At 39.9% G+C, this 27,674-nt stretch overlaps 1 protein-coding gene across 3 annotated transcripts in view; it reads right to left on the bottom strand.

The window, feature by feature from the left end:
- LOC119778269 (BAH and coiled-coil domain-containing protein 1) overlaps positions 1-27,674 on the bottom strand; it is an 89,135-nt gene that overhangs the window by 18,821 nt on the left and 42,640 nt on the right. For all 3 annotated transcript variants that reach the window (XM_038277425.1, XM_038277424.1, XM_038277426.1), the window contains exons 3-14: positions 25,397-25,579; positions 12,819-12,941; positions 10,445-12,718; positions 8,295-8,406; positions 7,973-8,172; positions 7,613-7,774; positions 5,871-6,124; positions 5,441-5,786; positions 3,563-4,501; positions 1,232-1,401; positions 813-949; positions 514-627 (exon numbers count right to left, since the gene is read on the bottom strand). In XM_038277425.1, the coding sequence (XP_038133353.1) occupies positions 514-627; positions 813-949; positions 1,232-1,401; positions 3,563-4,501; positions 5,441-5,786; positions 5,871-6,124; positions 7,613-7,774; positions 7,973-8,172; positions 8,295-8,406; positions 10,445-12,718; positions 12,819-12,941; positions 25,397-25,579 (5,014 nt within the window). The remainder of the gene's footprint in view (positions 1-513; positions 628-812; positions 950-1,231; positions 1,402-3,562; positions 4,502-5,440; positions 5,787-5,870; positions 6,125-7,612; positions 7,775-7,972; positions 8,173-8,294; positions 8,407-10,444; positions 12,719-12,818; positions 12,942-25,396; positions 25,580-27,674) is intronic.

Raw genomic sequence — 27,674 nt, 5'->3', positions numbered from 1 at the left:
TCTCACAAACCTGCAGCCACATACAAGTAAAAAGAAAGTTTATATAAACAGGCTGGTTGGTTAAAGATCAAATCATAAATTTTCTGTTTTATTACAGTTTACTTTCATAACAGTTGGTGCTCCTCCATATATTTACCATTTCTCACATTTGTCAAAGTTTATTAGTCACATAAGTTCGGTTAAGTTGTAAGTATGTTTAGCAAACTCTGAATATTTATGTTTGTGTTGACAGGACAGAAAGTATCACTGCTAAGGAACCATTCTTTGCTGCAGGTCTCCAAATGTTAAAATTAAAGCCTCCTGCTGTCAGGGCAGAAAACACATACAACATGCAATGCAAAGCACCCTTACGGTGCCATTGTTTATTTGATTAAAAAGGTTCAAGTAACGAAGGAAGGATCCTAAAGTTTTCCATATCCTGTTTATGCCAATGAGGGACTTCCCTGTTTGCTGCTGATTTCATTAAAGCTTTGATTACAGTTGGACAGTAGAGATGCACTGATTTACACCTACTTGACTTTTCTCTGGCCCTCATTTGAGGACACAGGACATGTGTTTGAGGTGGGTTTCCTCTTCCTTGGACGCCCAGGTCCTCGTCTTGCAGGGCTACGAGGTGTTTCCTCCTTCCTGTATACACCACAGATGTAAACACTCAAGAAAAAGAAAGAACATTCATGCATTCAATGCATACTTTTATTAGCTAAAGAGAATTGTGGAACCTTCTTTAACAGTGCAAGCATGTTAGTTTTAGTTAAAAACTGATTTAGATGTTTCTACTTGAAAGCTTTTGAAACTTGAGGGAAAGAACTCACTGATGATCGTGCTTCCTCTGAAGTTTGGCCAGCTCCTTTTGTTTCTCTTTGTAGCGCCGCTGTATCTCAGCCAATTTTACACGCATTGCAAGCTCAGGGCCATCCATTGTTTCCATGCTAACTTTAGCTGGGCATACCTTAAACATTAAGAGGGAATAAGCAAATATTTCAGGTAAAGCTTAACACAGACTTTGCAGCTGATTTATTAGTAGGACAAAAACATTCAGTGCAGATCTGATTGTGACAATCTGCAGGGTTGAATTATTTAGAAAACATCTCAAATTTATGACTAACGTTAACCTGAATTTATTGATTGATAATAAAATCAAATAGGAGAAGATTTGGACATTTGTTGTGAATGAATGCTTGAAAAATAACCGAATTGAAAGATCCAACTTCTTAATCAGTTTAAGTCTTACTGGTTCATTGCGAGGTGCCCAGCTGAACTTTCTCCGTAAATTGAAGATCCTACGAGCTGGAAAGTTTTGTTCTGGATCAGTTTTACTGCTTTTCTGGGATCCCGCCTCCAAGGCACGGGCTGTGGCCAGGGTGGCAAGGCTTTGAAGATCAAACATGAGCAGATCCTCCTCTGAGGAAAAAAAATATTAAAAATTAAAACTGCATATAAATCCGTGAAATACAGCTTAAAAAGCAGACAAGCGGCCATCAGAACTTCTCATACATAATTGTTGCCTTGGATCCCAAAATGAATAAATAAAAATCTTTTTTGCTTTCCTTTTTTTTTTTTGGTGAAGACCGTTTTTGTGTCTCTAAACTGATTTGAGCTGTCAACAGTATGGCATCATGAGAATGACGTTTATTGTAGTAGGGTCATATGATGTGTGTTTTAGAATCCTCATGAGGGAGCAGTTAAATGCATTATGACACTGTGGTGAAAACAAAACATTCTTTTGCATGAATAAAAAAATGCATGGTTCGTTGAACAGTGAGAACGTCTTTAAAGGCACTTTAGACAATAGGGTCTAAGTAGCGAGGCAGTGTTGTGTCTGAGAGAAATGGAAACAAACTGATGTGCCTCCTTTTTAATTAAACTGCGTGTGTGCGTGTGGATCAAACAACTGCCGAATGGTGAGACTGTGAGCTTCCTAGGCTGGACATGAGAGAGACTAGCAAGAAAGGGAGGTATACACCCTTTCCTCAGGGATCTGCAGTGCACTATGTTTTCTCCTTCCTCTCTTGAGGCTTTTTCATCTTTAAAACTAGCTTTTAGGACATAAAAAGTGCCTTTAACATGCAATAGAGAAGCAACACGGAGCAAGCATTAAATGAGCCTCTCTGGGGACATGTTAAAGTCCATCAAATGCTCATCAGACCAGCATGAATAGATGAATATCTGTGAGGAAGCTTGTAGGCCTGAAAGCCTGTCTCAGTGGAAAGAGAAAAAGAAAGAAGGGAAAGAGTGTGTTTTTCTGTGTATGTCAATGCCTGTCAATACAGCCCTTAGATTTTTGTATTTTTCAGTCGTCCATGTTTTACCCAAAAAAGTCTGTACTCTGTAAGAGTTTAGTAAAAAACACAGTTCTTGTAAGTATTTATATTCAGTCCCTCCGAACCTTTTCTGTGTGGTTCTAGCAGTGTTTTTCTAAACATCTCAAACTTACATACATTTGGATGGAGAGCATCTTTGTACCTCAGCTTTTAAATCTTGGCCCAGATTAACAACTGGACTTTGACTGGACCATCAAAACTCATGACTACTTTGCACTGCAGGTTATACCTGCCGGTATGCTTAGAGCTAACATCTAACTTGTGAACAGTATGCAGCCATAAAAATAACTCCATCTCTCTAACAGCTCTGACCAGCTTTATGCACATCAAAGAAAAACAACCCCACAGCACAATACTGCACACACCATGTTTCAACCTGGTGACAGTCTGCTAACATTTATGTGCAGTGTTAAGGCTGATTTATACTTCCAAAATAGGTCGGCTGCGTAGGTGTCGCTGCGCCTCTCCCAAAATGTAGACAGTGCCGCAGACAGTAGGCCGGCTTGTTTGGTTTTTATGACCGCAATTGCAGAAATTGACTCGTGAAGATGGACAAGCTAGACGGGTGAGGTGTGCAGGAACGCTAGGGCCCTTTTTCCACCTGGATCCCTGCTCTTTTTCGCCCTCATGTCCGTTTTCAGACAAACTTGCCCCCACTTCCTCACTGCCTCGGCCATATCTAGACCCACAACGAATTGAGCATAAATAAAAAATGTCTGCATCAAACTCACTGCGACACACTGCTGCGGGGAGTATAACCAGCCTTTTAGAGTTACATTTTACTCTTATCTGACCCGACAACCTTCTCCTTCATGTTTACTGTGCCCCATACATGGTTTATGGCACACAGCAAATTAATCAATTAATGAATGCCTAGCAGTGTAATTTAGTCAGATGAAAATCTCTTAACAAGATATAAAAATAACACTCATATTCAAACTCAGGTGTGCTATGTATGTGTGTATGTGTCTTTTGAAGGCCATTGGGTACACTTCATTCAAGCGTATCACAATAGATGGAGCTGAATCCAAATGCAATATTAAACCCTATTCGACTTTTGTAAAAATGAACAAATATATAAAATAAACAAGAAAAAGTATAATTTTCCTACCACTTTAAAGCCCAATAAAAAACAGTAAAGTTTGTGGTTCTAAAAGAATAAAAAAAAAGTACTTCAAGAGAGATAGCTGCATTTGCAAGGCAGAGTAGGTGTGAGTTATGGAGGACCTGCTTCTGCTCACCTGCGGTTTTCCCACAGACATGCTTCATCTGCTGAAGCTCCAGATCTGCCAGCTCACTTAGAAGCTCCATACCCTGGTTGGGAATGCTCTTTGACGGCACAGTTGATGGTGTGCTATGGGAATACAAGGGAAATGGGGGTACATCTGTGCAAAAAGCAGCAGCAATCAGTAGCTCCAGACTCCAGTAGCAGGGCACATAAGGTTTCTGGGGCACAGTAACAGTTTCTTCACTACAGGCAGAACCTGAGGCAGGTGAAGGACACAGACATTCCACTGATGCATCCTCTGGGGTCATCTTGTTCTCGTGCTCAATCTCCTTTGCTACCGCTGGCTCTGTGCATGACGACTCAATGGCAGCAGGGGACGCAGGGTCAAGCTCTATGATAGCAGGCAACACTGTTTCCTGCTCTGCTTTCAAGTTGACCTTTTGATCATGTACCACCTGACTCTCCTCACCCACTGGCTCATCATCATCTTCCTCCACTAAAGTAATGACAGCCTCTGGCCCAGTGGGTTGCTCTGTCGTGAGTGGACAGGGACAGGAAGCCATCTCAGACTCTGAACTCACAGCAGGGGGGGCAGTCACCACATCTGCCTCAGCTGAATCCGCTACATTTGCCCCCTCTTCTTCAGGCATATAGTTGGCTGATGTCATCACTGTGACATCCACCTCCTCCCTCAGTTCAAGAGTTCTTTCATTCACACTTTCCTCCTCTCCTGGCTCTACTTCCTTGAGTGGGAGTGGTTCTGCAAGGGACATAACTGGCACTTGACAGTCTAACTCCTCTCCTAGACTAGAAAGAGTCTGGGGACCATTTGCATCAGGTTCTGTCTGGACCGCTTCCAAATGGGCTGCCTCAGCCAGGCGAACGTTCTGTGGGGATGCTCCGTTCCTGTAGCCCAGGGTAATAGCTGGGTAAGTATATCCAGGAGGCAAATCTGAAAATTAAAAGAATGGTGAATGATAATTAAGCAAATTAGAAAAAGTTGTATGTTTTTGCACATATTTTGAAAAGTGTAAACAACTTGATGAAGATATTATACATTTGATGGATTAAAACCAATATCAACTTTATGTAAACAAGTATATTTATGGGGAGCAGAAGGTTATGGTGCTGATGAAGCCCAGATAGCTTTAATATACATTCCTAAGATGATCTATTATGTTATAGAGAATTAAAAATCCCTTAGAGACTCAGACCAAATAACTGGCCAGCCAATGATGGTGAGGTCTTGGCTGCTATAGTAAGCACTGGTACTATTGGCAGTGTGGACGAGGCTAGACTGACCCCCACAGAGGATATGGCTCGTCAAGTCTTTACTAACTGGAAAGTTCACTCTGGACCTCAGGCATTTTGGATTTTGTGTCTTCACTGTCTTACCCCAAAGTAGATATAGTCTGGGTAAGACAGATCTTTGGATAAATGGTGTAAAAGTCCAATCATCTTATCAATTCACTTTTGTGGAATCTAACAACAATCCCATTAGTCTTCCCAGTGATTAAAGCGCAATTACTTTTAGTTTGTGCAATAAGTGGGTGTGTTGCCGGTGGTTTTCAAGATTGTTGCTCAAAGTTGAGACATGCAAATCAGGATTTCATTCCTTCCATTACAAATGAGCAGATTGGATGTTCTAGTGGAATAAAATAAAGATAAGTCAAAGCCATGTAGTTGGAACTATTGAAAAAATATTAATGATAATAGGAAATATTTACAGTGCAGCTCACATCGGTAGTCTATCTCATAGTGCTACAAACAAAATAGGAAAAAAAAATACAACAACCAAAATTATAACCATAATTCATCTATGGAAAAAAATCCCTGATGTGCCCACTCACTTTCACCCCCCCATACATAAATTAATTTTTCCATTGCTTACCAGGTTCCAGAGACTCTGGGTAATCTTGAGGGGCCTGTCCCTCGATTCTCTTGTCTTGGGATTCAGGATCCTTGAGCATCTGAGGAGGTGCAGGACTAATTGCAGGGGAGTGAGGTGTCGCTGCCATCGGGCTGGGTGCTGGGCAGGGTGTAGAAGGAGTACTCCTGGGATGTTGGCGGAGTGAGGGGGACTGGTAACAAGGGGACAAGTGAGTGGCACAGGCCCCAGGGGGTGAGGTGCTTCTCTGTGGGGGGTTATAAGAGTAGCTCTTTGCAGGTTTGGATGATCTTGGCTCTGTTATCAGTTCTTCTAATTCATTTGATGGTTCTTCCGGTCTCTTGTGTATCTGACATATCAAAATGCTTAGTTTTATGTACATTTCACATGGTTTCGATATAATTATGTAAACTTATTCAGACTCAATACCCACCTGTTCATTGTGTGTGGCTTGATGCTGCATGTTGTGTGTAGCTCTGTGTTGCTGCTGAGGCTGAGACGGTAGTTGCAACTGCTGCGACTGGTGACTCTGGTGCTGATGCTGGAGCTGTTGGTGCTGCTGGAAGGCATATAGCTCCTGTTGCCGTAGAAACTGAGATCGGGAATACACAGCAGGATGTTGGATATGGGAGGTTGGTCCCCGTGCGCCATAGACAGGGGGCCACAGCCCTTGCTGCTCAATCACATCTAATGAGAGAAAGGGAGGAATGCAATGACTAGAAGCTTCAGTATGACAAAAACCTATACATGCAAATTTTTTCATCTCTATGTATGAAATTCTGTGATACACTGCAAATAACAATTAATTCATTTCTATCATTTTATACCTGTCAGAAAATTAACTTTTATATTCTTATTTTTAATTTAAAATTGATCCTTTCACAAAATTATTTTTTGACTTCCCTGTGTAACATCTCCCCAGGCAGCTGAAATCCCACACTCTTCCTCCTCTGTTTTAAAACAAAAAGCCCTTTCTTACAACATGCTCTGAGAATTTTGGCATGTAGGAGGAAGATCTCGACAATGAGACCAGGGGATTATTGTTGTAGGTTGATTAGAGGTCAACCTCCAGGCTAAAAAGCTGATATATATCCTTTGGTAGTATCCAGAGAGATCCGACCCGCTTAGCCAAACCATAATGAAAGGGGGATTTCAGAAATCCAAACTTAATTTTTTGGGGGGGTGTATTTTCTCTTATATTGCAAATGTCATATCATCAAATAAAAAAACAACAACATTAATTTTGAGTGACTGTCTTGCTTTTCCCTTTAAGAGATTTATACATTTTATTTATTTTTTGTAATATGCCAACAATTGAAAGATAACTTCTATGCAAATGCTTCCCCGCAGGGTAGTTACTGTAGATCCATTTCCTTCCCAGGTGTTAGTCTGTGTGTTCTGGTTGATATACAGTATTAGTTTTCCCAGCAAGAACTTTGGGGTTCCACTTTTAGCACACTTGTTTCCCCCGCTTGCTAGTAGCATTCCCTACAGGACTTACAACAATGTGCAGTTATTATATATTTCTTGAAGTTTGTTTGCTATACTTGAGCCCTGTCATGCACAACTTTGTGCTGATTTAGCACAAAAAATTGATTAAAATACATTAAGGCTTTAGTTGTAAATGGAAAATATGTGAAAACTATTTGAGAATGGAAGCTTTCAGTACATAAAGGATGGGCTGACAAAGTTTCCTCCAATGACAGATTATGGTAAATTGCCTGTACGTATATAGTGTTTTTTCAAGTCAGGAGACTTGACCAAAGTCCTTTACGCTACATTTAGTCATTCACGCACACACTCACTGTGGAAAACTACATTTTAGCCACAGCTGGCCTGACGCTCACTGACAGAAGTGAGGCATACACTGGTGCCACCGGGCCCTCTTACCACCATCAGTAGACAATATGGGTGAAGCGTCTTGCCCAAGGACACAACAACACCGAAAGCCGTAGCCAGGGCTTGAACCATCAACCTTTCGATTTCAGGGTTAAATTCCTACCTCCGACCCCACTGTTGCCCTTTTATTACCTCTAAGTCATTTAATTTCCTATGGTCACTTCTGAATACATTGAAGTTAATTTTGAAATATGGTGTTAAATAGCTTGCAGGATTAATATTCTTAAACTTGTTAAAACTCTTATTTGCTTTTAATTAAATCTTGTTTGGGCATACCCAGGTGATGTGGGGCCGGATGAGCTGTAGGCTCGGAGGGCAGGACCACTAACTGGGCTGAGGGGTCCTGTGGCAGAGGAAGGACTGGCTGCAGAGGACCTGGCATTGCTGAAGAAAAACCTGGAGGAAGGTTCTGATGCAAGGGAGCATGACCTATACCCGCTGTAGAGAAAGGATTACAATAGAGATTACACTCATTTTACAATATATGTTATCAATTTTAAAGTAAACCACAAGGATAAAAGAGCGAAAATGACCAATTTAAAGACGGAAAGTACAATTTGTGGAGGCAAGATAAGAAGGAAAATAGATTAAACTTCTTTGAACTTTGCAAATTTAAAGTGAGTTTGTTTTTTTTACCATAGGAGTGCCCGGACATCCAGAGGGATGAACTTCCAGTTCTTGGCATCCAATGATGGTGAGCAGAATGAGCAGCAGGGTCTCCTAACTGGCCAGACTGAAGGGGAGTCCCACCAGGGACCATGAGATGAGAGGTGAGGTCTCCATGACAGCTGCTGGACGGATGGATCCTCGCAAACTCCACACGTTCTTTATTATCCCTATGATAAAAAAACAAAAAAAACACAGGGGATTTATTTGATAAATCACCATATAAGTACAAGTAATTTACAATTTTTTTAAATCAGTTTTTGGTGCGGTTATGAGATTTACATTAACATACCTGATGTACGCATCTCTTTCTCTATCCAGGCAAGTGAGACCCATTTGCTCTTCATTAATCCTCTTCCTTTCTTCCTCATTGGGATCCAAGGGATACATGGAGCGGGGCAGCCCTATGAGACAAATATGAAATACTCCTAATTCTCATCTTGTTGAAAATTCATCCATTTTATATACTAATTTATTTGAAGTGTAATGTTTTTAAAAGCTCTACACAGAGATAAGCAAACTGAAATAATCAACTTTGAACTTAATGACATATACTAATGCTTATTTTTGCAATAATTCAGCATGTGAATAAAATGTTGCTTTCTTCTAAATGTACTTTTTTTTTTCGTAAATCGCATGCTAAAATTTAAAAATTAAAATTCTCAACAAATAATTTTCAAGTAAACAACAGAAAGTTGTGAAAAGAGAAAAGTGGAGTTGACTTTTAAAAAGCCAGCCATTTTAAAACTAAAATATGATATTTTGTAGGGTAGTGTGTTCTTGTGATTATATTCAGCATCAAAATAAATGTTTTTACCCTTTTTTGAGTAGCTAAATAAGATAATCTGCTGGTGGAATTAGTATTTTTACCCTTAAAATAGGATAACTACATATCATTCACCTAAAATAAGGAACTAGAAAATTGTCTTATTTGATTGGCAAAGTGCCTCACTTACCTGCTCAATTCAAGAAAAAGTGCACTTCTTTTCAGGAAACTGACTTACTTAATTTCAATGTTATGCAGTTAAGATTTTGTTATGCCATTAAGTAATTGTAAAGCATGAAAAGCTGCACCCTCATTTTTTTCCTACATTAGAAATGTTGGTAAAAAGGAAAAAAAAAACAACCAATACAATTAATGAGTATTAAGGGTTCAATTAAGAATTTTCTGTCTTTGCAAGACTCAACTTTTGATACAGGGTATAGCATTGAAAAAGTACTAGAATAAATAATCCCATTGGAATTTAACAATAAAAGACAATGTATTTATCAATTTGGGTTTCATTTGTGTTTCAATATATAATATATATATATATATTAGTGCTGTCAATCGATTAAATTTTTATAATCGCGATTAATCGCATCAATGCCTGAGTTAACTCGCGATTAATCGCATTTTAATCGCACATTTTTTTCCTGATTGAAAATAATTTAAATACTCTCGATGACATACAAAAAAATACATACAGGCTAGGTTTGTGCCAATGTTCTTTTTTTAAAATGAAAACAGGTCACAGATACTGATTTATGCCAAAAATAACAAATATGTAGCCAAAAAAAGGCCCTGAAAACAGGCTGATGTAAAAGACAGTCTTTACAGTTAATACAGTCTTTTGAACAAAGACAAGCATTTTACCCTACTGCTATAAAATGCAGTAGTTAACATTAGATGTTAATTAACCAAGGTAATAATGAACAATTTTCAATCAATACATCAAAATCAATAGACCGACATCACTAGATGGAGGTAGTCTTTTCAGCCTCTTAACAAAAATGAGAACACACACACACACACGATACTGACCTGTGGCGTACACAGACGGCAAGAGTGCCGTAGCAGATTCCATTTCACCTCAGTAATCTGTTTTCTCAGCGTATTTCAGGTTGCTACTAGTTACCAGACACTCAACTTGTTTGTTGGTGGTGGGGCTTAAAGAAAAGGCACTAGCGCTACCCAGTGTATGAGCGTCTTTTTCCCTTGAGGAGGTCCGCTCTCGGAGCCTATGAGAAATGCATAGACTGGGGGAAAATAGCCCCGCCTTCCCGCAGGCTGCAGCGGGATGTACTTGGAAAATTGTACCATAAAACCACAAAGCGTTAATCTCACGTTAAAAAAATTATCGCCGTTAAAATGGCCTCGCGTTAACGCGATAATAACGCGATAATTTTGACAGCACTAATATATATATATATATATATATATATATATATATATATATATATATATATATATATATATATATATATATATATATATATATATATATATATATACAATACAGTTTCTTTGGTTTTTAAAATCCGTATGACTATATTGTTTAAGAATATATGCATTCACTACAAAACATCCTTGTTTCAACAATGTTCAAATATGTACCTATACTACTTGATTTATGCTTCATCTCTTTTTTATTCAATATGTTTTGCATCACTCTATTTTACCTTTCACAGAGTTATGTACTCGTGCCTGACGGCTGTTGGGGTGACTGTCTCCTGAACGGCATGGAGGCTCCCTTTGTCGGGCCACTGCCACTGCAATTCCCACCGGTGGCTGGCGCACTTCATTTTCACCATGACCAGCCTCACCCATTTCTCGGCTCCGTCCACTGTAATCAGCACGCTCGCCATCAGCCTGGACCTTCCTGGAAGGGAGAGTCTGCTTGTTGCCCTGGAGGGCACAACTTCCTCCTGCTGGACCTGATTTGAGACTTCCCAGGCCTCCAAATGGGCTCTTCTGAGAGAGAAGTAATGGCTGTTGCTGGTTGCTGTATTTCAGCAGGCTCTTCATGGCACTGCTCTCACCCTGAGTTGGACCCTGGGGGTCCACCTGCTGTTGCGGCTGTTGCTGAGCATGAGTGGGTGCATTTGGGGGCTGTGGAGGAGGGAGGCCTAATCCTTGCTGCTGCTGCAATTGTTGGTGCTGCCCACCTGGGCCTCCTAACTCCATGTAGGACCTCCTCTGTTCCTCCTCAGGTTGTGATATATGATGGGGAGGCCTCATGCCCCAAGGAGGTACTGGAGGTTGTTGCTGATGGTGGTGTTGCCCACTACTGTTGTTATAACCATAAGGAGACATGTCCATCTTTCTTTTAAGCTCCTGACTGTTATTCTGATTCATCTCAGCTGGAGAGGGGGCGTCTGGGCCAGATCTCCCATGCTGCTGGTGACGAATCCTCGCTACCTTTTGGCCTTCTCTCTGTAAGGAGCAGCTGCCTCCAGAAGCATGAGCTGCTCCACCCCCTGCATGTTGTCCCATGTTTTTGTTTCCAAGTGGGGAAGAATTAGGTGGAGGTCCCTGATGGGAACAGTCTCTGTAAGGAGAGGAGTTGACAGAATGAGGGACAGAGTGCCCTGCTTTTGGTCCCTGGGAAAGTGTAGGTCTAAACACATCCATGTCCACCGAACTGTTAATACACTCTGCACTCCGGGATCGGACCACTTGGTGCTGTTGTTGAGACTGGGGTGTTTTTTGTTGTTGTTGCTGCTGCTGGGGTTGGAGAGAAATCTGTGAGGACTGAACATGTTGATGGTGAGACTGCATCCAATCTACAGGCTTCTCTGTCTTTCTGTATGGATGTTGTTGCTGTTTTCTCTGCCAGTTACTATGATGCCCACTACCATTCTTTTCTATTGTTTTGTCCTTGGAATTGGTACCTCCTCCGTTTCCAATTCCATGGCAGTCAGGGGTACCAAGCTGAAATGGTCCATTTGATTTGTCCCCTAGATCTGCCACAGGTGAAACAAACGTTGGCCCTGTAACCTTAGGCTCCCGTCCTATATTGATTGACCCCCTATCTTGAGAGGCAGAGTTGGCCAAAGGACCAGGTGGGGGTGGACAGAAAAAATCTGGATGGTGGTGCGTATGGTGGGAATGATGCGGATGGTGTGGATGGCTGGGGTGGAGTTGAAGGCAATGGAATCCCCCTGGATGAGGGTGTGAATGGGGGTGAGCGTGAGGGTGGGTATGACTGTGTGCTCCTCCAGTTGCAGAACCCATGTGCAAGGGTGGGGGTACCGAATAGGGCAGAGAGTGGTGAAGTGATGCCTGACCCCTTTCCAGACAATCAGAAGGCTGTTCACTAATCCTCATCTCACCACTTACTCCTTCTTTGGTGCAGCGCCCATTGCCATTGGACCCTATATGCCTCCCCTGGCTGTTACCCCCATCCCCCATTGATCGAAGGGTTGTGCCCTCTCCACCACAGCTTGGCAAGGAGACTTTTGACCCTGTTGTGGCTCCTGCATCTCCATTTGGCATCTTGCCATTATGTAAGCAAGCACTAAGGGGCTTGCTCATATTCTGATTGTGATCTTTAGTGTACTCCATTGTGAGCGATGCTTTGTGTCTCTCCAGGGCTCTACTATTGACCTCCTCTAAAGGCAGTGGATGCTGTGAATAGTGAGGCTGCTGCTGATGGGTGTGAGAATGATGGAGATGTGTGGTCTGGGGTGTCTGGTGGTTCTGGTGCTGCTGTTGTTGCTGTCGCTCTTTAGCATCTTGTTTACTGCTCGACCTTTCCTTGTCTTTGACAGGTACTACTCTCTCCATTGATCCCTCTTTAAGACCTTTAGGAATACCTGTCCCTATGCCTTGATCTCTGTCCCTGTTGCAGGACCCCTGAGAGTGTCCCGAACCTGTCCTAGACATTGATGGCAGGCTGTGGTTGGCTGAGATGAGAGATGGCTGGGATGGGAGACCCCGCAGGTAAAAGTTTTCTGGAAATGGATAAAAGAAAGATTAGCAAGAAAAACAGCATTATATGAATAATCTGTATTCTTTAAAATCACTGTATTAGCACTCTATTTTGTATCTTACCTTTTTGTGTATCATAAAAACGATGCTGCCCATAGAGAACACCACCATTGGCATGGTGATCTAAGTGGCTCATTGGAAGGAAAGTGTGGGCCAGACTCCCTGAAAACCGAGGATATCCTGGACCTAAGGGAGAAACGGAAAGAGACCGTTGATAACAAATGACAGCAGCTACCGTGATGGAGTTATATGCAGTAATCCTTTGGGCCCAGTGCAGCTGCTGGTGTTCATACGCAAATAAGTACTGGCTATGCTTCTAATGTTTGCTTTTCCTGCTTGAGTTAAGCAATTAGATAATGAAAGAAAAGCTCTGGGATTGTCGTAGTATGACATTTTTCTTTGAGACATATGGCTCATTCAGTGTTCTGCCGTGAGAACCAACAGGAGCATGTACACACATCTTAGTGTAGTGATAAGGGTGGATTTTAGGCTTGTGTTATCAGAGAGCTGGTTCTCTATAATTCTTAATAACCTAGTTTAGAGGTAAAATGGTGTCAGGATCTTGATTCTATAAGCCAGTACACCTGCACTCTTTAAATCAAGGCCATCTGGGGGATGATTAAACCAGCACCACAGAAAAACAATTATTTTCTAAATAAGACACTGGAGGGCACAAAGGACTTTGAGGGTGGAGAAGAGCGAGAATATGGACTGAGATGAAAGCTCATTCGCAATATTAAGACAGGCATCACTATGACAACACTGCTGTAACTGGGTAACTACGGCCTCTGAACACATCAATGCAAATTAAATTACCCTATTTACATGAGTGTATAAATAGGGATTTAAAAATAGATTTAAAAATATAATCTACAAACTGCTACAATAACAACGTGGGATCTGTTTAAAGTTTTGTTAACGTTTGATGGCAGATTTAAATAAAAACAAAAAAAATACCAATGAAGTTTTCAGGCGCTTTTGAAATGACAGTTAGTAAAACATTCACTCATCATTGGCATTAATGCACTACAATTTGGGGGCCTTTAATTATGCATTCAGCCATTCATCTTTGCATTGCAAACAACAAAGAACCTCAATCAATTCATCTAACATGAAGCTTGCACAAGTCTTTAATTACCATAGATTTTCTCTAACCCAAACTATCTATACAGGCTCAAATGTATGACTACACCCCGACTAATATTTAGATAAATTAAATAAAACACACAAAGTTGCACCTGAACCACTTCTAGCATAATTCTCTCTAAATATCTGCACTCTCATCTCAGCAATATTGGAAGAGCTGAATCTCAACCAATGTGTTTGCACAGAAAATATTTGTAAGCGTTTTCAAACATTTGCATTGAAGTCCTGAAGAGGACATAAGCTAAATGCTATTCAAAAAGAAGTTGAGATTAATATCAACGTTGTCTGAAAGGAATTTAGCCACCAATGATGCCAGTGTGAAAACAATCAATACTTCAAAGTAAATTAAAATATATATATGGACATTTTGACAAGTCGAAGCCATCTTTAAAATATTTCATGTTCATTTGGAGAAGATTAACAGAAGTCTGCAGCTAAATCTTGAGATGTTTGATGGAGACCAGGCAAAGTTTTCAAACACGAAAACACAATTCCAGCTTTTAAGCTTGGTGGTGGTAGTATCATGATGAGGTTCAGGTGCATTGCCAATAGTAGTGGTTAACTCCACCAGGTCAATGTAATGATGAAAGACTACCAACAAATGATTTACCTTTCACTTAACTCAAAATGTAGAGATTTGATTCACTTTGTCTTCCAAAGGACCAGTAATGCCAGTGTTGAGAGCTGGAGAAGTTCCACCTTTCTCCAGCAGAGTCCGCCGTGGATCCTTCTGAGTGAGCCTCCTGCACAGCTGCAGCCCATCAAGATCATCAGAGGATCCACTATATAAGCTGTCTTCAGACCTTGCCTCAACGCCGCAGTGTTGATCCAGTTGGTCAGCGCCTAAGCCTAGACTCTCAGTGAATCTTTGTTACTTTGAATCCAGCCTGGATTCTAACCGTTGTCTCTATCTTCCAGGAAACCAGTGTCTCCTCTGTGAAGCTCTGGAAGAGCTAACCTGCCGAGCCGACCCTCAGAGCCAAACCCGAAGAACCACAGTGAACTTCCATGCAGCTCAGGACTAAGAGCTGGAAAACCATAAGTCAAGGTCTGCTCAGTACTAGATGTAAGACGCTGAAGCAGCAAGCGGACTCTGCTGATCAACTCCTCTCCAGATCCAACAGTGACCCTCCCAAAGCTAACCTCAAGAACCCTCAAGGTACAATCAGTAATAATCAAGAAAGCAAGCTCCATCGTACAACGCTAACTGAACTGTCTCTCACGCAGACTCCGGTGAACCAGTATCCAGGCCCGAACCAGAACCAGTATTATCAGTGTGCTTGTGTTCAAATAAACTTGTTGAACTTTTATTCCTGTGTCCGTCAGTGGTGTTCTGCATAATTGGGTCACTCTTAGAGTACCCATCATGACAGCCAGACCACATTCAGAAAAAATTTTTATGCATAAAACCAGAGTCAAATTAGGCTTCTGGAATTAAAGGTTGCTGATAAACAATATGGTCAAATATCTTGGCAAAAGTATGCCAGAGGGTCACTAGTGGCAGCAAAAAGCATATATCTGTAGTCTGAGTTGCTGAGCGACATTAATTTAGATATAAGTTTTTGCATGCATTTTAATGTCTGCGTCAGAAGATTCTTTTTAATCTTCAAATTGTGCAATTAAAACCTGATCCTTGAACTGACAGCATTTACTTGTTTTATTATAAAACTAACCTAACAAAAGCTTTGCTCAAATGCATCAGTAACAACTAGACATGAATATCACATTCATATCCGTGATGACGGAGTGTAAACTTCAGACTTCAAGAGACCCACATAAGATATCACTTTTTCTGGCCTCTTTTTTATAAGGCAGAGTGAATGTACAGCGAGGAACAGAAACAGAATTAAATCTTTGTCAGTTAAATTAAGGACAGATCTCTTTCTTAACCTGCATGCAACCTCATTTAGAGAAGCAGTAATACAGTTCATGTGGCCTTGTCCCTAGCTGGGCAAAGCCTTTTTTCTCCTTAAATCCAGTCCTGGGTGTTGATTATCTTCCTATTTGACATAGGAACAATGCAGCTGGAGCTAAGAGCTGGCTCAGGAGAGGGAGGAGTGTTGTGGTCGGCTTAATGACCTTGCCTCATTGCAGCCCCTTGCTTCCTCCAATCTTAATTAATGAAATTCACAGAGAGTGCAAACAGCAGGACAATAACACAGGAGGTGCAGTTTTCTGTAGGGCTGGGTATTGTTAAAAAAATTTCGGTTCCGGTACCAATACCGATACCTTCACTTCGATACCGGTTCCTGAACGATACTTTTTTCGATACCAGTTTTATAATATCAATTCGAAAAAAAAGAAAATTACACAACATAAAAAAGTACAAATCTTGAGTTTTATTTTAAGCTCTGTTTTTCCATTTACATTTTTCCTCTACATTTTTCGATACTCTGTAGAACCGAAGCATTTCGGTCGGTACCATAAAAGTACCGAAGTTCGGTACCCAGCCCTAGTTTTCTGTGTAGGGTGATGGCCATAATTGTATACCGTCATCCTTTCTTTAATTCTTCCATTGCTTCAATGCCTTTTTTTCTACTACATACACTCTTTACCATCTTCCTTTGTGTTTTTTTTGGCTGTCATGATTAATAAGCATCCACATTTATCCCAATTCATCAACTGAGGTGGGGGAGGAAGGATCCTTTGTTTATGCAAGACATTTTCCTCTGATTTTCAAGGTAGGGAAAAGCAGAGCGCTGTTCGCCAGCCTTTATCCAAGCTAGGAGAGCGCCTTTTTTCTCCAGCCGCATGTTGTTTGTGAGCGTAACGATTGACAGCATAATCCCTTTTCACAGTGTGGTCTGGCTTTGCCCGATAATGCCAGCCTGCTCGGTTTCAACGTACCCTCCAATGGGACAGCAAGGGGGAGACTGTTGGGCATGGTGGAGCCCATTCAGCCCATTAATCTCCCTAGAACAAGAGAAGCTGCTGCTGCTGCTGCTGCAGGTGACTTGAGAAGGGTCTTAGTGCATTCTGCTGACTGCACAGCAGCCGGGAACTCTCCACATACACATGCGCAAACAGAAACATGTCAGCATCAGCAAGTAAATGACAGAGGGAGTTAACAGTGCATGCCTTTCATTCTGTGGAGGGAGCAGAGGCAAGAGAAGAGGCAAGCTGAATCCCTTTTAGTGAACATCTAAAAGATAAATCTTAAATTATGCTGGCAAAAAGGATAAAGAGAAAAGGTTAAGTTTAATTCAGTAATTTAATATGCATTTTTCCTATTTTTTTTTTTTATAAAATGTTTAAGATATACATAAACATTTCTAAACATATCTTAAAAGCATTGAGTCATTAGGTTCCGTTCAAAAATCTAATGGTTCCATCTCAGAAATCGGCTTCTAAAAACAAAGCATTATACTTTTTTATATAAAAGAGAAAAAGCACAGTTCACAAGTAAAAGAAAGAAAACTGCCCTAATTCTCTCAAGATAGACTTCAATGCATTGATTATTTAGTATCAGACATTTAGCAATTAATACCTATTAATTTCTAAAACACCAACAAAACATCTATGAAAAATTTGCATCTTGCTCTTTGTATATGGGAAGGAGTTTGCAGTGGCAGCAGGATAATTCAATATTTTTTTTTTTGTGCAATCTAATTTAATCGGTTATGGACAAAACTAACAAATAGAGATATTCTCATGTTTTATCTTAGCATTTTAATCTTCTGCTAAACTAGCCCATGATCAAGACTACGAGAGAGGTCCCCAATACAATTATAAGACAGACAAAATACTATGACAGTAATAAACTTAAAATCGCACCTATATATTCTAATTATATTATATTGGCACACCAAGTTATTTGTCATTTTTGGGTGCATTTTTCAATGCCCGCCCCCTCTCTATTGTCATGAAATGGTTTAGTCCACCTGCTTTGCCTCTGTTACAAAGCTGCAGACCACATTTTATAGACAACGAATGGGGGCAGAGATGACAAGATGCAGCAATCAGAGAACCAAAAGAAGGAGAGAGAAAATGCTCTGACAAGAGGAAAATGTAAAGGGTAGATGGTATGTCACCTAGTTCTATCACAGACAAGGTCAGTCTGTTAGTAGTTGATATAATAGGAAGTTCTGGAACATTAACCTGTTTTCTGTCCCTACCTTTGTCCGTAGTTTTTAAAATAGCTCACTTTTCTCTGCATACAGGCTCATATATGGAAAAAAAATAAATAAAAAAACCTCTGGATTTAAACATTTTACTCATTCTTTTGGCTAATTAATGTTGGACACATGTTCCAAACAGACACATCAACAGCAGGAACCACATCCTTCCCATACCCTACATTAATAGACTAAAGGAGGTGAGCAGCTTCATAGTGGAGGATGTTCTTTTTCAAGGTGGACCATCAAAATAAGTGGTCTCCTAATTGTCAATCATTCTAGTGATATGTTTACGTAAATTGCAAATCATCTTTTGGAAAGTAAGTTTGTGTGAATGATGCAAACAGAAACTTTTAAACAGAGCTAGCACAAGGAGAAATGGGCTTGTGCATGCTCTCACACACATTTAATTGGCGTTCCCTTTCGGCAGCAGGTACAGGATTGTGCTTGTGCATTTTTAATTTTTTTTTGTGTGGAGAGGGCAGATCTTTTCAAAAATTCACAAAAATCCACCATACCTTAAAATTAAGTGATTATATCGAAAAAAACAAATATTGTAATACTAAAAATGATCCTGAAATAATAAAAAAATTAGTATACCCTATATACTCATATATACAATATTTATTCGAAACTATTTTAAAGTTTCAAAAAAAAAAAAAAAATAGCTATCACTGAAATATTATGTTTGGTCAATAGTTTTGGACTCTTCCCTCTCCTTAAGATGAGAATTGGAGAATATTTCCAGTGTGTGCAGCGTGAGTGACGGCAATATATAAATATATACTACCCATTACCTGTGAGTCTATAGTTTGGAGAGAAATTCTTACTTTTGATGAGAAAGGCTGACCAAGGATTGTAAATGGGGTTGCAAGAGAAAGCAAAACATTTCTTATACGATATTGATATATTATTAAACAAGTTCTACCTTTAAAATGTGTTTATCTATATGATTTCCAGCTATGGTTTGGATATAAATTTCCACAGAGGTTCACTTGTGCCACTATTACATTCTGTTCTTACAGTTTAATATACAATCTGAAATCATGTATTTTTTTCAGTATTCCTTCTTATATGAAAGCCTGCTTAATTCTATTTATCATCTGCTGATGATGTTATCGATTATTACTGTTGTTAAGTTTATTTGTTATATTGTAAGCTTGTTGCCTGTTGGTAAATAGACAATAACATTATAATTACAATTTACTTTTTGCTGAGATGTTATGAATTTGTCCACACATTATCAAAAAAATTAATAGAAATGGTCGAATTGTATTTGTTTTGTATTTTCAGGTAAGTAATCTTGAGAGAATTTTATATTTAACTAAGTAAAATAATAGATGGTTTTTGGAGTATAGTGTATTGTTCTTGCAGCAATTTAAATGAATTTCATTGTACTTTCAGTGTTTTTCCTACCAGGTGAATGCCATTTTTGTCTTTCCACAAATATGGGAATCATAACCAAAAATAAGGATTAAAATGCATAGTTTTATGTAAACCGTATCAAAGTTTTCAGCCAGCCTAATGGCCAGCTAAGTGTTGTCCCAGTAAGACATATTTTCATGGCTTCCAAAATGAGGATTAACTAAATAAGACTACATACCAAAAACCAAGCAAAAGACCAAATGAAAACTGGTGTAACCAGCAGAGATGAAATGCAGAAATTAGACAGTCCCACCATTTCTCTGCTTTCAAAGGTCTTTAACATTTTTCAAACAATCTAATGTCATATATTGCTAACTGAAAGGCAGATTGCTGCAAAAATTAATTGATAGACAGTCCTCTTCTTCATCTAATTGATAGACAGTCCTCCTCTTCTCTTGGTCTGTGCCAGTGCAGACCAAGAGAAGAGGAGGAACAACCTGAGCTGCCTGTCAGAACTGCTAATTGAGAAAAAAATGACAGAACTATCAAGACAGAAAAAGGGAGGAGAAGAGGAAAGAAGAGAGGAAAGGAGACGAGAGATACTTGGTGGAGGAGGGGCAGTATAGTGATGTATCTCTTCAGGTTTGACTAATTGAAAGGAAGGGATGCAGGCTTGCAAAAGAGAGAGAGAAGAAAAGATGAAGACGTATGGTCGAGTGAGTTGCATAGTTAGTGTGTGTTGGGATGGTGGGAGTGTGGGTAGTGCTGCTTAAATCCTTCAAAAGAAAAACCAACAGGAAGGGCTCACAGAATGAAAAGATGGACAAGTGAAGATAGGCTTGGGAAGGCATATCAAACAGGAGTGGATTAGACAGGAGGCAGTGTGCAGGGGATCAATGCATTCATGTATGTCTATATGTGTAGAATGAGTTATGAGAGGGATTTCTTTGGGCACAAGGTAAGTCATTTGAACCAGAGCCAGCTGGCCCTAAGCCGGCCGCAGGTTCTGTTCAAACACTTTCTATTTTTAACTCAAGTTTCTAAAAGCCTGAGTGAAAAGGTTACAGTATGTACATTAGCTTAGCATTTAACATAAAGACCTTATCTAAACCTAAATAATCTGCTTATTAAACTAGCCTCTATATGATCTACCGTACACTATACGCCACCTCCCAAAACAGAACACAAGGCACAAGTCAGAAAACAAAAAATTTAATTTGAGTGAAAATCCAGGATGTAACCAATCAAATTTTAAGACTGTCTTTTACAAAAATATAAAGCTGAAAAAAGTAATTGTGAAAATGTTTTGCAAAGTACCTAAATAGTAAGGATTTCTAATGAGAAATATATTTGGCCACATATTTCGATTTGAAATGACAAGATAAACTTAAACATAAAAAAGCACACACACAAAACATCATCAGTATATGATTTGAGCACTTTCCTTAAGCATTTTACAAAACTTAGCTTGGAAATACATTTAGTTTGTTGGGCTCTTGACTGATTGCAAACTCCAAAATAGAGAAAAAACCTATCTAAGCCTTTTGTTAGAAATCAGAGTCAGCTTTAAAGGACAACTTTTTCTGAGGCATACAAGGAGTTTGGGTATGGTCGGATATTCCCAATTACCAACCATTCTACAGATCTAACTGTGCCTTGCAGTTTGAACCTCTCTTGTTTTGTATAAGCAAAATCTCATGATGTGCAGAAGACGACTAGCAGCTCCTGTGGAATTTCTGCAGGACATAGAGTCTCTGCTGGGCCGTTTTCTGAAGAGAGTTTATGCATGAGAACCACCATCCCCTCTAACACATTTAGCGAGTTTCACTCAAGGTGGTTCTGGGGACACCTATGGACTAGCTGGTCCACTTTATGTCTGTATGCCGAACCGTCATTGTCTTGGATCCTATCTATGCTACTGATTTCCTCTGCAAACTTAAAGAGATTCAAAGACAGCTGAGCTGAGTTGCAGTCATTTTTGCAAAAAGGGAAGAGGAATGGAGAGACAACACAACCCTGAGAAGAACATATTTTATAATATAATTGAACTTATTTTGAGCTCACATTAGAGAAATTTACCTCTGCATTTAACCCATCCCCTTGGGGAGCAGTGGGCTGCCATCGGGCAGCACCAGGGGAACAGTGTGGGGTTAAGAGTCTTGCTCAGAGACCCACAGTGGCAGTTTGTAGGAGTGGGGCTCGAACCCAGAACATCAGGATTCCAAGCCCTATGCCCTAACTAATAGACCACCATAGGTGTATGGCTGTTCTTCAAGAGAAGAAAAGACAAAGTCTACATCTGTAGAACTTTTAGAGCATTTTGCACGGCATGTGAATTCGCCCAGCGGGTATGATGGTCACTTTCTTCAGTACTTCAGCCAATCTGTGATCAGGTTCGGGGGCCCTGCTGTCCCACATTCGCGGATGAATTACCGGAAAACAGAGGTTTAGGTGCGACATCAGCTGAGCTGTTGGAAGAAGCTATTGGCTGATCATCTGCGCTGGAGGTAGAACAACAACACAGTCCTTCTTGGGCTAAATCAAAACCTTTTTTTTAAAGAAACCTTAAATCTTCTTAAGAGCATTCCCACTTTATCCTTTGTCAACATTATTTCTCTATCTTCCAATTTTGATAAAAAAAAAAAGCTTGTCTCTGTGTGCTCCTTCACTGTTGCCCATGGCCACATCTAGTCCCTGGCTGGATTTAGCGACACAAATGTAAACAAAAGTTGAGATCTTTCAACTGTAAATTTTGCTTAGCCTAATGATCGAGCTTTGCCAAATTCGCCAAACTTATGCCATTTCCCTCTTTCTCCTTGCTTTGCTCCAGATCCACCCTCTACGTAGAGAGAACATGGGAATACTTTGCTCCAGCTGCAACATTTAGTGTAAACATTCTTTTATACTGTTTGCAATGAGTTCCATACAGTCTTTTCTGACTGGTTCGAAATGAGAACCAGTCAGAAAAGAAGAGGAGGAACAATATTCACGTCAAAAATAAATATCAAATTCTAGACCACAGTTTGAAAATACATTCAGGGGATAAAAAAATATAGTATTTAAAATAAAGGTCTATTACAATTTGAGGGAAAAGGGGAAAGCTGGGTACAGTTCTTTCTGTAGAAGGAACTGGTATAATTCCCAGATGGCTTGGCATTATGAGGGAAAAGGCATCATGTAAAAATATTATCCAAGTAGTTTACCTTAAACATATTAGAAAACTAATTAAAAAGTGGCTTTAAAACAACAACATCGATGTTTTAGAGTGAAGTTTTTAAACCCCTGAGTTCTATTAAAGGTTTGTGGGCAGTGGGCAAATCTATTGGGAGGATTCCCAAAATGTTTGACAGAAATCAAATATTTTCAAATTCAATTCTACCAACAACCTAAATAACATAATTCTAAATAAAAAAAGGCAAACTGTTTGTCTTTTTTTATTTACCATATAGAAATATTTATTTCATCCCAAACTGACCTGAATCAAAAATAGTTATTCTGATTTACTTTCAGATAGTGAAAAAACATTGAAGTTCTTTATACATCAAATGAACCTAAAATATCTGAATCAGAGACTAGCTACTGACTATGAATTTGAACTGCTATTCTTCAATTAGCATGTTAGCAACCTGTTTAAAAACACACTCAGGGAGCAGATAAGAAAAAATATCTGTGCATATAAGGAAGACACTAATGCTGCAACACATGCAGAAGTCAGAGCCTGCTCTTCTGCCGGCGGGGGGCTGCTGACACCCAGAGAGAGGAGGCGAGAGTCTGGGGAATTGTGCCGCTCATTTTGATGACTTGCTTTTTATGCAAAACAGGAAAAAGACAATGTTTAATTATGTCGAGAAGGGAACAGCTGAATGTGGTTGATGAACAGTCTGGATTCAATCATGCTCTTAGTGCGTTATATGCAATTAAACTGCAATAGAGATAATGGCCTCCATTGCCAACTGAGTAATAATCCCAGTCATAATCACCTCCATTACTTTTATTAGGCTTGGCATTGCCATCATCATTTCTAATATTATTTTTCTTTTCCACAAAAGAAAATGTTTGACGATGAAATCTTAAGAGCGTAAGGTAAGACAAACAGGGATGCTTCAGGAAATGAGCCTGGAGAGAGAATGTTTCTGGGTGAGCTGATGTTGAAGTTGATATCTCAGTTGAGATCCTCTCTGTGAACTGTAGAAACTGTTAACTCACTCAGGCAATAAAGCTCCAGATTGAAGAAGCATTTGTCTGTTCAACATGCTCATAAGATCCTGGAAACATGACGCCACACAGAATCTGTGGCGGTAAGGCGCCTCAGTCTAAAGCTTTGAAGGCACCATAGCCTTTTCTAGTTGTAACTTAAGTATTTTATCGATGGTGGTACACCAGTTTAAAGACTTCTTGTTGTTGCTCCTGTTGTTCATCTACTTCTAACACACTTTCATGTCTTTGAAGACTTGTTTGCATCGGTGCGTGAAACATCTGCTCACACAGCTATTGTTTGTCAGCAGGATTACACAGAAGGTTTTTATTAATGAACCCTTGTTGATGTAAAAAAGGCAAAAAGTCCATCTCCTTACCAGATGTACACAGCTATGCATACAGATCTTCTCTTTAAACATTCATCAGCCAGAATGTTACCCCTACCTTTGACCACATTGACAACTGTTTTCAAAGCAACTAAATAAAAAAATAAGAATTTAACAGTAAATCACATATGTCATGTATATATTTTCTTAACTACGTCTTCATCTAACATCTTAGATCCATCTTTTATATATGATAAATGGTCTGTACTTATGTAGTGCTCAAGTCAGGAGACTTGACCAAGCACTTTACACTCTATTCAGTCATTCACACACACACTCAAAGACTGATGGTGGCAAACTACATTTTAGCCACAGCTGCCCTGGGAGTCACTGGCAGAAGCGAGGCTGCCGTACACTGGCGCCACCAGTCCCTCTGACCACCATCAGTAGGCATTGCGGTCCAAGTGTCTTCCCCAAGGACACAACGACACCGAAAGCCTTAGCCGGGGTTAGAACTATCAACCCTTCCATTTCAGGGCAAACTCCTACATCCGACGCCAGTAGATATTTTCTTTGGGTTAGCTATGATATAGTTTTTCAATGCTATCTAATGGCTTCTTCATCTAATGATACAGGTCTTTGAAAAAGGCCTTTTTAGCTCTTAAATCGTTTCTAAATACTGCCATATTACACCAAATTAGGATAATTGGGATCTAGTATTGGTATCGGATAGAAAGTAAAAATGTGGATGGATGCATTTCTACTCAAGACTGACCTTGAGCTAAGAAGAACAACTAAACACTTTCATTATCAAATGTTCAAAGCAGGTTATGAGATACTCCTTAAAACCTGTAGCTCTAATTAAATTAAAAAGTAGTTGTAAAAAATATTGTCTCATTGGTGCTATAAGTCTTTGATATGGTGTCCTCTGTTACTTTAAGCATAGATATTCAAAAGATATGAAAAAAAAACATCACTATTTACTTGTTCTTTGATTTCCTGATGAAAAAACCTCAAGATTGTGTTTAATTTTTGGGCACATGTTTGTGTAGTATGGATGTTGTAATGCTGACTGTTAGGCAGGAACCCCCCCATCTATCAAGCAGCGATGCAGGCGGAGGCTAAATGCTTTGCAATCACTGCAACCTTTTATTGGCGCATGTTTGCATGAGCTGATTCGCACAGTCTGTGGCAGCATTCCTGCTGACATGAGTTGAATACCGCAAGATTCCTTAACTGAACTATTGACTCTGTGTCCTTACCCAGAAAAGTGAAGTTTTGTCTATATTTTTGGGTGCAGAACTATTACTGGACTATTACAAGCTGTACTAAGCAAAAACTTTAAACAACCTATCAAAATAAACACTCTCTGGATAAACAAGTTATAGCTGGGTCTCTTCCTAAAAGTACCTATTTCCTTATACTGAAGATATGATGAAGTGGTGACATAACTAGTAAATGAATGTGTATATACTCATCATATGTGACATACCTTCATGGGAATGAGGAAACCAGATCTGCGAGGCGCTGGAGTGGGGTCCGCCTCGGAAGGAGGGCGAAGAAGGGGAGGAGGGCGGCCTGGAAGGGTGAGGCGGGTGAGACGGCGGGGAACCCAAACTACTGGCCAGGAAGGTCCCCATGAAAGAGGCCGATGAGTTTCCCATCAATCCACTGCCTGGATCACCAATGGGGCATAGGGGAAGATGGAAAACAATAATCAGGGGAGTAGACATTTGCCATGTTTTTACCAAACTTAAGAAGAAGCATCATATCGTGATGTAAGGTTGCATTTTACTTCATAAGGCCTCAGAGAGGACGGGTGAGTGAGAGAGTATGTGTATCTGTGGGGTGGGGGGGTTCTCCACCCCTTCGCTGTCAGCAAAGTCCTCTCCCCTCGTCTCCCTTCACAGCATCTCTCCCCATGGGCAGACAGAGGTCTCATCTCACAGCTGAGTACACACTTTCTCAGGCTCTCTCCCTCTCGCTCTCACACACTTTTGCTCCTGCTCCCCAGTGTCCCTTTCTCAATTTCTCTCCCTCTCTCCATTATCTTGCTCTCTCTATCTCTCACTTTCATGCCCTCAATCTCTTTTATTGCTTTGCTCCATTTCACCTCTGCTCTCTCTTTTCTGTCTTTCATTCTTGCATTTCTCAGCATGACTATAACGGTCCTTTTCCCCTCTCTTTTTCCTCTTTTTTGGTTCCATTTTTGGATTTCCCTTTTCCTTCCTCTTCTTTTTTACAACAGCCATTTCCGGTTGTCTCTTTCCTATTTTGATGAGCAGAAATACACTTTGTGCTTCTTCCAATTCCTATTGTCTCTTCTTTCCCTTCCTCTCTTTCTGACTCACAATGTTGCTTTGCTTTGTTCTTACCAATAATAATGGCACCAGCGGAGCAATCTGTCCCTGGCTGGATGAACCTTGTGTTTAACAAGACTATGATGAGTAATTGACCATTTGTAGGAACGCCCATGTGACTGGGGGCTGATTGTCTATTATGCATTGCTGGGCAAGCTGGTGAAAACACACTGATTAACCACTGCTTAAATTGCATTCCCATTACGCGCCCGCCAGTGCACTTGAGTGAGGGGCCCGGCTGCCCAGCTCTTTGCACATTTATTTCCCCCCCAAGTGACACAACCATGAGGTTTCATGCATATGTATGAACTTTCCCGTATGAGAGCTCACTTGCCCACTCATTTAGGTCTATCAAATATCATACATGCAGAGCTTATACACACACATACGGCTATGATTAAATGTTAAAAGAGTTATCTTTGTGTAAGGACGGCTGATCTTAAAAGGTATGTGATGTGACCGGATTTTCTTCCAGATCAATCCAGACGTGAGTCATGACCATTCAATGAGTGTGAGAACAAAAGTCTGAATGTTTGAATCTGGTAAGCAGGGAACAAGCACCTCCTCAAGGATCTCAGAGGGCTTGGGCCAACCAGTGTGCTTTATTCACCTATAGCAAAGAGCTCTTGGCTTTTATGTTCCTGCCCTCTTGGTGGAGGAAACACATATCTACTGTTTAGATGTACATTTTTTGTACGTACACCATATTTTGCACCATACCAGAAGACAGATGAAAATTCTTCGGGACATCCTGGTCTCCTTAGTTCAACTTTTTAAAATCAATCTTTCCTGCCAGTACTCAAATTTAGTTAGTAGATACAAAGTGGGCTAGTACACAATATCATGTATTTTATGTATTTTTTTTTCAGAAAGCCACACCAAAAATGTATCTGCCCTTTTTTAATGATTTTTGTAAAAGATCAGTGTTCCAGTATAAAGAAGTGCTTAACTTTTAAAGGGAAGGAAGTGCATTCAAGATAAAGAAAATCAAACTTCAAATCTATAGTGGATTTCAAAGTGTCATGAACTTCAAGCCTCATGGTAAACTGGAAACATGTTAACATGGAGATATAAAATAAAACAAAACCTAATATACAAATCTATAAAAGTTATTTTACAAATAAATGGCAACTCTATCTTAAGATTTCATTCAGCTCACTACGATTTCCTTCTGTGATTTTTTTTTTTATTTCTCAGTATTAGGACTGACCACTTTAGTAATATTGTTTTATCCTGCACTTGTGTTCTGCCCACACATGTCATGCATTGTGCCTAGGGCTGCAAGTTCCAAGGGAGGCACCAATAAATATTGGCTTATGAAAATTCATAGATATAGTAGCTCATCATAATTATGGCATATTCAAAATAAAATGTGCAAAGCATGTTATTTGATGTACGCAATGCACAAAT

The sequence above is a fragment of the Cyprinodon tularosa genome, unplaced genomic scaffold, assembly GCF_016077235.1.
Source record: "Cyprinodon tularosa strain WSP-4 unplaced genomic scaffold, ASM1607723v1 ctg131, whole genome shotgun sequence".
NCBI lineage: Eukaryota > Metazoa > Chordata > Actinopteri > Cyprinodontiformes > Cyprinodontidae > Cyprinodon > Cyprinodon tularosa.
The sequence above is the reverse complement of the archived record's forward strand: the minus strand, read 5'-3'. Positions and strand labels throughout refer to the sequence as shown.